The sequence below is a fragment of the Ceratotherium simum genome, chromosome 24, assembly GCF_057802395.1.
Source record: "Ceratotherium simum simum isolate JZ-2026a chromosome 24, ASM5780239v1, whole genome shotgun sequence".
NCBI lineage: Eukaryota > Metazoa > Chordata > Mammalia > Perissodactyla > Rhinocerotidae > Ceratotherium > Ceratotherium simum.
The window spans coordinates 6,427,817-6,439,998 of NC_141923.1; the positions used below are offsets into that span (position 1 = coordinate 6,427,817).

A 12,182-nucleotide genomic window follows, 5' to 3' on the forward strand; every position below is an offset into this window, starting at 1 on the left:
GCCAGTATTTACATAACCAAGTAAAATAACAACTGAGTGTGGTAATTAAGCTGAATTCTTTATAGTTATGTAATCTGATGGATGCTTACACACCACATGCAAACTGTAGTTCCATTTGCAAATGATTTAGGTGAGGAAAAAAATCTGTATATGAAACAGAATATAGTGTGAATCGTATCTAATTTTAAATATTTTAATTTATATACTTTCATGAATATAGGTCAATAAGAAATCCACTTTTCAGATTTTATTTCATTATAGAATATATTTGATAAGGATACATACAAACAGATTCGTCTTTAATACATATCGTTTTCTGGTGCCCTGCACTTCTGCAGCAGGCTGGAGATGTCATAAAAAATGCTTCCAAAATTTGCGCTGAATCAGCCCCTCTAAACAACCAGTGCTGTAGAGTTCAGATAATTCGATTCATCGACTTGCCTCGAACAAGTAAAAATCTTAATATTCCGTTTTAAGTCTGTTTATTACTGTTCTACTTTAAAATCTGAGATACATTCCCCAATGTAAACAATAAATTTCACTCTGTCACACAATTGAAATGGATAAGGCCTTCTTGACAAATGTCTGCCACCTACGGTGTCCTCATCTGAACGCAATCTTATTTCATGGCGCAACGAGCTGTCCATGCACAAAAGACAGGAAAAGAAGCTGCCCTTAATACCTGGTGGAGCCTTCCAGACTTCTCCGCGCCGCAGGTTTATGGTACACTTAAGAGATCTCTTTTTGACTTGGTCTACTTGGTCTTAAAATACAAATATACAATGTCCATAAGCATAAAATAGTAAAGCCTAGCCTTACATATTTATTATGAATTGCTAAAATCCTATACAAGTACAATACCATATCATGCCAATTAATATACAGAGAAAAGTGGCTAAATGTCTCCACCATTCTTCAGGGCACGGGAACAGGGAACAGAAGGGGACACAATTCACGTAGGTGTTAAGTGGCTGACTGCATCTGGTTAGGCAGACAGTCTAACTGAAGCTCTGAAATGCCTGTATACCCTGCTGAAATATTTAAGTTAATCTGGAGTAGAATCTGCTTAACACAAGAAGAATACAACTCCTTTCTCACCAGCCTCCCAGAGGGAGAATTGAATGAAACCTTAGAAACGTAACCAAATAAAGTTGTATTTGCATTTCCTGATTCAGCTGTGCAAATCATTAATCCACTCTCTTCTCAATCCATTTATCCTTTTAGGAACAATTAATCAACAGTGATCACAAGTCGGTACCTCATTATTATCATAAATATTTGACTTAGCAAGCTAGATGGTGAAATCGTAAAGCCTATGTACAATATTTTAAAAGGCATTCTGTGACCATTTTTGAAGAGTTCATAGAAAAGTTACAAAGGATATACCAGTTACTTCTGTCAATGTCACCATAATGTAAACCTTGGCATCTTTTTTATATTAAATGTGCACTGTTTTATGTATTGTACAACCAAAGAGAAACCTGAACCGCGGATCCGATGGGACGCTCACTGATTCGCTAAGGTAACCGGTAGAGGGAGTAGTTTTCCTGAGGTTTGTAAGAACTTTTCAAACAAAACAGAAATCACAGTGAGCGAGCGTGGGTGAGTCTGTGTCTTCCATGCCTGGTCTGCTCCCACGGTTCCTGCCGGGGCTAAATGACCCGCCACTGCATGATGCTCGTGTCTTTGCCGCCCGTGGAGATGAGGTGGCTGTCATCACAGAGGAAATCCACGTTGGTGACGTGACTGCTGTGCCCACTGTATACGTGGCTGGGAGCCTGGGGAAGAATGACACGGAGGGAGCGTAAGGCAAGGCAAACTATTTGGAGTTGGAAAGTCCTGGAATCCCACATTCATTCCTTCTTTCTTCCCTCCCTCAGAGCTCTCATTTGTGCACAGACACAAGAGGGACACAGAAGCAGACCACACGGAGTCCTTGCACATCGAGAATCTGGTCTGATGGGGGGACACACTCGGGCAAATGACCGCCCTGGCCCGGAATACGTTCAATCCCAGAGGGCTGACCAGGCACGGGGTCGGCCCAAAGGAGGGACTAAACAGATGCCAGGGGTTGAGGGTGAGGGCTGTCCTCGGTGAAGGAGGTCAGGTCTGGGAAGGACAAGGAAGGTGTTCTAGGCTCTGGCGTTGGCTTAACTCAGCAGGGCTGGGGCTGAGGGAGCCGTGGTGGAGGGGAGAGGAGTGAGGCCCGCGCAGCCACAGGGGTAGACAAGCCAGATCCAAGGGCTTCTAGGGTCGGGAGTTTCCCCCAGAGAGCAGTGGGGAGCCCCTGACGTGGTCTAGGGCAGCGGGATAACAGGGTCAGGTGGACATTTGTGACCAGTGGCATTCCTACTTAATTACCAAGCAACCAGGTCAGGCGGTAAATGCACGCCCACAGGGCTAAGATTAGCGAAGAAGACAAGTCCCTTACCCGGAACTGGGAGCAAGGGTACGAGAAGAGGTGCACTTTGCCGAAGTCGTCGCCGGTGGACAGGAGTTTTTTCTCGTGGGCCCGACAGACAGCATTGATGTCGGTTCCGTCCGAGCCTTCTGGCCATACTCCTAAAACAAAACCACAGACAGAGCACTGGAAACACCAGGAACACTGGGCCACACTCTGCGAGGACTGGTCATGAACTCTCACCAAAATAAAATCGCTGTTAAGTCCCGCACTTTAGAAATCAGGGCCAAAAGAGCGCCTTGTCTCGGCTCCCGGCCTCTCCCTGTTTCCATGATCATCACTCCAGGCCATTCCCAGGAAACCCTGCAAGGCTTAGCCCATTCTACTGCACGAGAGTAGCAGTGACAGGCTTTCTAGGCTCCTTGCTCTTTTGGGGCCCTTCTTGATGTTACAGCAGAGAGAGCGCCAGAAATCCTGGTTCTGGACACAGTGCCCTTGCTTTATCCCCAAAGCATCTGATGGGAAGCTGATTAGTCCTCAAGCCTGCAGTTTCCTATCTTTTCTTTTTTCAGGGTCACTCTTTACATATGAGAGTCTCTCCAAAGGACTTTTTAACCCTGTGTCTGTGTGTGCCTTTCAGGCATTTCTCAGTGTTAGCTCTTCGTGGCTGCTACTTGCAGGTGTGGTGTCTGCCTACTGTGGGCCGAGTGAGGCAGCAGCTTTGGCTCCAGAGCCCTGTTCCCTGGGGGCCCTGCAGCATGGTCTGGGGTAGAGGGTGGTGGTGTCTCCTGACCATTGCTCCAGGAAATGCTTTTGGTCCCAAAAACTTTGGTTCTGAGAGAGCTGAATGAGCATCAGTTTCTCAACTGACAGTTCTGGAGTAAACCCAAGGGGTCCTAGCATTTATACCAGAAAATGCTAAAATGCCAGCTCTGCGGAGATTTGTGAAATTCTCACCAACTTACTGACTTACGGTCTTACATAAAGAGATTATAAATATTGCTTTTTCTTTTTTATTCTACTAAATTGTGGTAAATTATTTTAGACTATTTATAAATATATTCCTAATCTGAACTTTGAAGGAAGTGAAAAAGTTAAAGGACCAAAAAAATACAATTTAACTCTAACAAATGACAAATAAATTGATTGAGTGCCATCTGGTCTATCTATCTAGGAAGTCTGGCACAACCTCACATGAGAAGGTTCTGGAGAATTATCTCAGGAGCCATTTCATACAATAGAAAAGGGTTAAAACCCATCTCTGGTTCTTCTCACCTGGCCATTGCCAGGCAAGCCCTGGCCCTTCCCCAGGGGGCTGCGGGGAGTGTGTCCTGCAGGGTCACATAGCAGCAGAGTAGTTTGACAAAACTGGTGACTATGAGATTTCATAGCTATTAGAGAAATATTCTAAAAGCAGACACATCTTACGTTTGAACTGAATGAAAGCTGCAGAAAACTTACCAAAGACATGGAATCCCAAAGTGCAGGTATATGAAGCCCACTCAATGTCTCTCGTAGTTTCCACACTTACGACCTGCTTACAAGCAGAGGGAACCCCTGGAGAAAGCAAACACAGGTTTGGTGGCATCTCAGCCAAAGCCCCCTGTCCTCCCCGGGCAAGGCTGGGCCCTCAGAGCCATGCCCCATTGGCTACAGAGCCCTGTGGAGAGGGACGCCTTCCACTTGTGGGAACTGTGCTCACAGCACAGACACTGGCGGCAGGGGGGGTGGGGGGGGTGGGGGGGCTGGGAGAGAAGAAGGAGGGGTCCCAGGGGGCTGCTGTCCCCAAGGCGGAAAGGACCTCATGGTCTCTGCCTGCTGGGGATGATGCCTTCACAAGAGTCCCTCTAGCTCTGACGGCTCTGGCCCTACTCTCTTCTGCCACATCCGCCCCCCTCAGCCTCTCCCCGCAGGGCCTGGCCTTTTCCTCCTCGGGGCTGCGCATCTTCTCCACCACATGGGCCCACAGTTGGCCTGAACCCCAAATATCTCTGTGTCGGGAAGGACTTGAGAGGTTGTCCAGCCCAACTCCTCTATGTTACAGAGGAGGAAACCGAGGCCCAGAGATGACATCACGTGCCCCAAGTCGAATGGGAAGTGGGTTTTTGCAGGAGGCCCCATTTTGGTCTCAGAGTGAAAGTTCTATGTGATCCGAACCCAGACAACTCACAGTAAAGGATTTCATAGTCTCCAGAATTTGACACGAGGAATTGTGAGTTTACAGACCAGTCCAGGTGAGTGATGAAGCTGGAATGACCCTGGGAGAAAAGCATCGTGGGAGTTTCCCTCGCCTCATACATTCCTGAACAACACTATACTGACGTCATAAATTGATGACACATGTGTCCACGAGAAGGCACAAGAAACACTTACCGAGCATTTGCCAACTCTCGTGTACTTCCTCCCGTTGTCGCTGACTCCGTATATATAGATACAGTTGTCATGGGAGCCTATGGCTAAGAAATTCCCGTCTACAGAAATACGACAGATTACAGTTCAATTGTTAAAAATAAACATTGTATCAATTACAAGGGATAATGCTAGTTGCCATCACAGATTTAGGAAAAATAGCCAGATTAATGAACTATTTCAAAGAGAAAAATTTGCTTTTGAATGAATCCTATACCATTTCCAGAACTATTTTTTGAAAATCCACATCTGACCAGATTCCTCCTGTTATAAAACCCTCCTCTGGCTGTCCCCACCACAGAAGGATCCGCCCCCCCGCCCTCCCCCTGCACATACTGGCCCCCCTCTGCCTGGAAGGCCCCTCCTGCCTCTCTTCCAATGGGCCATCAGTTAGCATCTTCTTCACCTGGACTTCTGGCCTCAAGGAAGCCTAAGGAATCAGTCTGCGATGCTCACGTAGAAAGACAAGGGAAGGAGCTCATTGTAATAAAATGGTCTCAAGGTAAGAATTACCTTATCACTTAACTCTAAAATGAGATCTTTTTCATAATGGAACCATTGTTATGATTTTGACTACTCCACCTCTATGGTTTTGACTACTCTAAGTACCTCATATAAGTGGAATCATACAATATCATCCTTTTGTGACTGGCTTATTTTACTTAGCATAGTGCCCTCAAGATTCATATATCCCATTGTATGGATATACCACGTTTTGTTTACCCATTCATCTGTTGATGGACACTTTGGTTGCTTCCACAGTTTAGCTATTGTGAATAACGCTGCTATGAACATGGTGTACAAATATCTCTTTGAGATTCTGCTTTTTAATTCTTTTGGATACGTATCCAGAGGTAGAATTGCTGGATCATATGCTAATTCTATTTTTAATTTTCTGAGGAACCGCCATACTGTTTTCCACAATGGCTGTATCATTTTACATTCCCACTGACAGTATAGAAGGGTTCCAATTTCTCCACATCTTCACCAGCACTTGCTGTTTTCTGTTTTTTTTTGGAAGTAGCCATCGTAATGGGTGTGAGGTGGTATCTCATTGTAGTTTTGATTTGCATTTCCCTAATGATTAGTGAAGTTGAGCATGTTTTCATGTGCTTATTGGTCATTTGTAGATCTTCACTGGAAAAATGACTATTCAAGTCGTTTGCCCATTTTTGATTGGGTTGGTTGTTTGTTTTTTCTCACTCCAGAAACACATGCACAGCTGCCTGCCCGGGGGCTAGGAGGTGGGGAATGGGCAGCTGCTACTGTGCTAAGGGCTGAAATTGACCAAAATTAACCAAAATTTACCATCCAAGCCTTTCTCTAGAAGTTGCAAGCCTTCAACAGACCCTCGAGTTCCAAAATAGTCACACCAGACAGATCCTGCCAGTGCCATTGTTGTCCAGGCGGGGAGACAGATTCCTGGGTGATTCCTACTCCATTATCTTCCAGAATCCTCTCTCATCACCTCCCACCTTTAAGACTCAACTTTGAGGTATAATTTACATGCAATAAAAGGCACACATTTTAAGTGTACAGTTCAAAGAGTTTTGACAACATACCTGTGTAACTACCATCTCCATATCTATAAATAATTGAACCCAAGCAGGAGCCAGTAACCTACAATGGTATAGCCTATGTGCTGGAAAAATCTTGCATGCAACCAGAAAACTCACACTGCTGATCACATTCTGCTTTGCATCCAGTCAGCTGCATTGTAGTTAGTTTGTCTGCATTCATGCATGCAACTAGTATTTACCGTTTGCATCTACTCCCAGCCAGATGCTGGCCATACTGTGCTGAACAAAATGGGGTCCCTACCATTATGGGACTCTGGGCCACTCCCTGAGGATCTGGGGCCACCACCACTGCCATCACTGATGATGACACCACATCACCATGACATCCACATAATGCTCCACTCTTCAAAGAGCACATTCACACCCACTCTTTCAGTTGAGCCTCACAATAACTTGCTATCTGATTTGACAAGGGTCACTTGGTTAATGAAGAGAGGGCACTGAATCCAAATGTGGGTTGCCCTAACTTGGCCCAGAGTGATCCAGGGCCACAGAGCCTCCAGTGAACGACTCTGAAGCCCGAGAAGCAGAGTTACTGGTAGAAAAAGTTCTCTGGTCTCCAGGGAATGGTCATTAGTATAAGTGACAAGAAATTGAAATATACTCCCAAAAGAACCCTGCTTGTGTGAGCAAGAGCTGGTAGATATCCGAGGGCTTTCTAGGAAAAGACGCTGCAGATGAGGCCCCTCTTGCACTTAGCAGAGGTTCAAAATAACTAAGAAAATGATGACAAACACATAAAAGGATGCAAAATATTGGCTAGAATTAACAGAATGAAATATGATACTTAAAAAGTCAAGAACGACAGGCATTCTGAGTTGAGTAAGCTCCTCTCACCATGGAGAAAAGGTTCCTAAGGTGTCTGGGTAGTTGTCTGTTTAGGGTGAGAAGTTATGAATTTTGTTCAGGCACAAGGAAAAAACATCCAAAAGGGGTGCTCTTTCTATAAGGTCACCTCTAGAGATCAAGAACGCAGCCCTACCAAGAGGAAGAGATGATTTCAATTAGCTTATGAAAGAGAAGATTCTTATGGAGCAGCAGCAGCTCAGTCTTGGCAAAGTATTTCCAAGGACAAAAACTGCTATTTCCAAGAGTGTTCACGTAGCCGAATATCCTGCATATCACAGAAAAATAGTATGTCCCAAAACACGAGCATACGATGACAAGGCTTAGAAACAATGAGCAGCAATGAGCACTCCTAGCGCCCAGTCAAAAGGACTAAGGAGGCACCCTGAAGTGGCTTCCACGGGCCAGTGACGGATAAATTGGTCCACCTATTGTAACTATCATAGATTGAAACATAGCAAATATACTTAAACTCATAATGGCACCAAAACCACCACCACCACCGATTGGGCACTGTTAAAGAGTGCAGAGAACAAACGTATTACCTTGCAGATTGGTAAATAAAGTGAAAGAAACCAAATGTTTATCTTTACTTTCCCATATGAACTCTACCATACTACTGGGTAAGAAAATAGTATATTACTTGGTAAGAAAACAGTAGATGAAGAGAAGTTTCTCTTTATGGAAGTATCATATCTAATAAATGAAGAAGAAAAGCTAAAATTGGAAAATCAATCACTTGCAACCCCTTATAGATCTAGGCATTGTGCATCAACAGCTTCTAATATCACAGAAAGCGAGACAGCAGACAGGATGTGTCTCCTGTAGGAAGAAGACACCAACACACATAGAACCTGAATAGGATCAAGTCTCCAGATCCACACATCACTTTACAGGAAATACAGGGGACAGAGGAACATGTTAAACAACACCACAGGATGTACTTAGCAAAATCCAGTATGGAAAATGCTACAGGAGAAACAAGCCAGTTTCTTTGACAAGTAGAGAGAGAGAGAGAGAGAGAGAGAGAGAGTGAGCGCATAAGCAACTGTGGATTAAAAGAGACTTATGAGGCATATTAACCAATTACCACATGTGGACCTTTTTTTGGATCCTGATTTAAACTGTTAAGAAAAAAAAGCCAAGGGCCGGCCCCATGGCTTAGCGGTTAAGTGCGCGCGCTCCGCTGCTGGTGGCCTGGGTTCGGATCCCGGGGGCGCACCAACGCACTGCTTCTCTGGCCATGCTGAGGCCACGTCCCACATACAGCAACTAGAAGGATGTGCAGCTATGACATACAACTATCTACTGGGGCTTTGGGGGAAAAAAATAAATAAATAAAATTACAAAAAGAAAAAAAAGTCAATTGAAAATTTCAGTACTGACTACATATCTGATGATATTAAGAAGTTAATATTAATTTGGGTTGGGGAGGTGTCAATGATACTGTGGCTATGTTAAAAACAAGAGGGCAGGATTTCTAGCTGTGGCCAAGTAAGAAGGCTGGCAAATCCTCTCCCCATAAAGCAATTATAAAGCTGTATAAAGCTGTATAAAGCTGACAAAAACAACCATTTAAGCACTCTGGAAATTGATCAAAGACAGAAAACCATCTGAGAGGTGTTTATGCTTGAAAAACTACTGAATGTCAGGTAAGAACACTGTGAGTCCATGGTGCTCTTACCTGGGGCTGCTCTCGCCCCTCACACCTGCTCGGCTGGCTCAGAGGTTCTGCCAGGGAAGAGCAGGCTGTGAGGATCAGCAGCTTTGTTGCTTTGGTCAAGGCGGCTTACTCAATATGAAGCTCTGGGTGACACCCATGTCCAGAGGCATTGTCAACAGATGTGACAATCTCTAGGGCGATTGAGTGGGGAGGGCCAATGGCTCTACTAGCCTGAACTTACGGTTGTGGTTGGAGTGAGCACAGTCCTGGCTAATGGGAGGCTGCACACATGCACAGAGAAGATGCAAAAGGGCCAGCAGAAAGTAAAAGCTAGGGCAGACCTGGAAATGGCCTGAACTGTGAATTTGCTTTTCTACCTGCACACACATCCACTGGCAGAGGATAGAAACCTTACTGGTCTAAGGTGTTTGAGCACAACCTCTGTCTAATCCTTCATTCAAAATACAGAAAGCAAAAACTGAGAGAGTCAAAAAGAGAAATTATCAATTCCACAATAATAGCTGGAGATTTCAGTACATCACTCTCAACAACTGATAGAACAATTAGACAGAAAATTGGCAAGGATATGGATGAATTGAACAATGCTATCAAGCAACTCTGAACATTATCAACCAACGTGTCCTAACTGACATATATAGGACATTCCACCCAAGAATGCAGAATACACATTCTTCTCAAGTATACCTGGAACATTCTTCAGGACAGACTACGTGCTAGGCTCTAAAGCAAGTCTCAATGAATTTTAAGTGATTAAAGTTACACAAAATATGTATGACCACAGTGAAGTTAAATTAGAGAACAACAGAAAGAAATATGGAAAACCTCTAAATATTTGGAAATTAAACAATACATTTCTAAATAACCCAGAGGCCAAAGAAGAAATCATCAAGGAAATTAGGAGATAATTTGAACTGAATGAAAATGAAAACACAATATATCAATATTTATGGGATATGGCTAAAGCAATGCCTAAGGGGAAATTTATAGCTTTAAACATCTACACCAGAAAAGGTCTCCAACCAATAACCTAAGTTTTCACCTTAAGAAACTAAAAAAAGAAAAGCAAACTAAATATAAATCAAGCAGAATAAAGGAGATGATAAAGATCAGAACAGGAAAAAAAAAATAGAAAACAGAAAAACAATAAAGAAAAATCAATGAAACCAAAAGTTGTTTCTTTGAAAAGATCAACAAGTTGACAAACCTTTAGCTAGATTGACCAAGAAAAAAAGAGAGAAGACAAAGTTTCCAGAATCAAGAATGAAAGAGGGGACCTCACTACCAACCTCACAAAAATTAAAAAGATTTTAAGCAAATATTACGAACAATTTTATGCCAACAAATGAGACAACTTAGATGAAATGCACAAATTACCCAAACTGACTCAAGAAGAAATAGAAAATCTGAATAACAAAGAAATTGAATTAGTAATTAAAAATCTTCCCACAAAGAAAAGCCCAGATGGTTCACTGAATTCATATGAATTCTATCAAATATTTTATAAAGAAATAATACCAATCTTTCACAAACTGTTTCAGAAAATAAACAAGGAAGGAACATTTCCCAACTTACTCTGTAAGACCAAACAGTGCTCTCATAACCAAGTCAGACAAAACCATCACAAGAAAAGAAAACTACAGACCAATATCCCCCATGAACATGGATGAAAAATCCTTAACAGAATATTAACAAATGGAATCCAGCAAAATATAAAAAGGATCATACACCACGATCAAGTGAGATTTACTCCAGGGATGCAAAATGGTTTAACACCTGAAAATTAATGTAAGACACCATATTAATCAAATAAAGGACAAAGACCACATGATCATCTCAATAGATGCAGAAAAAGCATTTGACAAAAATCCAACAGCCATTCATGATAAAAGCTCTAAACAGATTAGGAACAGAAGGGAACTTCCTCATCATGATAAAGAGCATCTGGCCTCATACTTAATGACTAATGACTGAATGCTTTGCCTCCTAAGATTGGTAGCAAGGCAAGGATCCACTCTTGCCACTTCTGTACAAAATTGTATTGGAGGTTCTAGCCAATGCAATAAGGAAAAAAATAATTAAAAGCATCCAAAGATTGGAAAGGAAGAAGTAAAACTGTCTTTGCAGATGACATGACCCTGTATGAAGAAAATCCCAAGGATTCTATACGAGCACATACACACACAAAACTACTAAAACTAATAAAAGAGTTTAGAAAGGTCACAGGATATAAGATCTATGGGCTAAAATTAATTTTATTTCTCTGTACGAGCAACTAGCGTTCTGAAAATAAAATTAAGAAAACAATTCCATTCACAATGGCATAAAAATAACTTAGCAATAAATTTAACAAAAGAAGTATAACACCTGTGCAATGAAAACCGTAAAACTGCTGAGGAAAATTAAAGAAGATCTAAATAAACGGAGAAACATTCTATATTCAAGGATTTGAAGACTCAATACCGTCAAGATAGCAGTTCTCCCAACACTGATCTCTAAATTCAACATAATCCCTATTACAGTCCTGGTAGGCTTTTTAAAATTAGAAATTGACAGATTGATTCTAAAATTTATGTAAAAATGGTAAGGACCTAAAATAGCCAAAACAGTTTTGAAAAAAAAAACAAAGTTGGAGGAGTTACACTACTTGATTTCAAAACTTACTCTAAACACACAGTAATCAAGACTGTGTGGTGTCGGCACAAGGATAAACATCTAGGTGAATGGGACAGAACTGAGAATCCTGAAATAAATATTTATGTTTATGGCCAATTTATTTATTTATTTATTTTGCTGAGGAAGATTGGCTCTGAGCTAACATCCGTGCCCATCTTCCTCTATTTTGTATATGGGATGCTGCCGCAGCAGGGCTTGATGAGCTATGTGTAGGTCCGCGCCCAGGATCCAAACCTGCACACCCAGGGCTGCCGAAGTGGAGTGCGCAAACTCTGCTATGAACCACTATACCACCGGGCCGTATGGCCAATTGATTTTTAACAAAAGTGTCAAGACAATTAAATAGGGAAAGAATTGTCTTTTCAACAAATGGTGCTGGGACAACTGGATATCCACATGCAGAACAAAGAAACTTAGATTCTTTCTTCTCACCACACACAAGAATTAACTCAAAAAGAGTCATAGACCTAAATGTGAGGGCTAACACAATGACTTTTCTAAAAGAAAGCATAGGAGAAAATCTTCACAATCTTGGGTGTGACACCAAAAGCATGATCCATAAAAGAAAAAATTGATAAACTGCACTCCA

The 12,182-nt window shown here is 42.4% G+C and overlaps 1 protein-coding gene across 2 annotated transcripts in view; it reads right to left on the reverse strand.

Moving 5' to 3' along the window:
• Positions 1-232: 232 nt before the first annotated feature.
• The window catches only part of EML1 (EMAP like 1), a 167,537-nt gene continuing 155,587 nt past the window's right edge, over positions 233-12,182 (reverse strand). For both annotated transcript variants that reach the window (XM_014790532.2, XM_087447958.1), the window contains exons 18-22: positions 4,775-4,872; positions 4,572-4,659; positions 3,863-3,958; positions 2,432-2,562; positions 233-1,778 (exon numbers count right to left, since the gene is read on the reverse strand). In XM_014790532.2, coding sequence (XP_014646018.1) covers positions 1,653-1,778; positions 2,432-2,562; positions 3,863-3,958; positions 4,572-4,659; positions 4,775-4,872 — 539 coding nt within the window. In that variant the 3' untranslated portion in view covers positions 233-1,652. The remainder of the gene's footprint in view (positions 1,779-2,431; positions 2,563-3,862; positions 3,959-4,571; positions 4,660-4,774; positions 4,873-12,182) is intronic.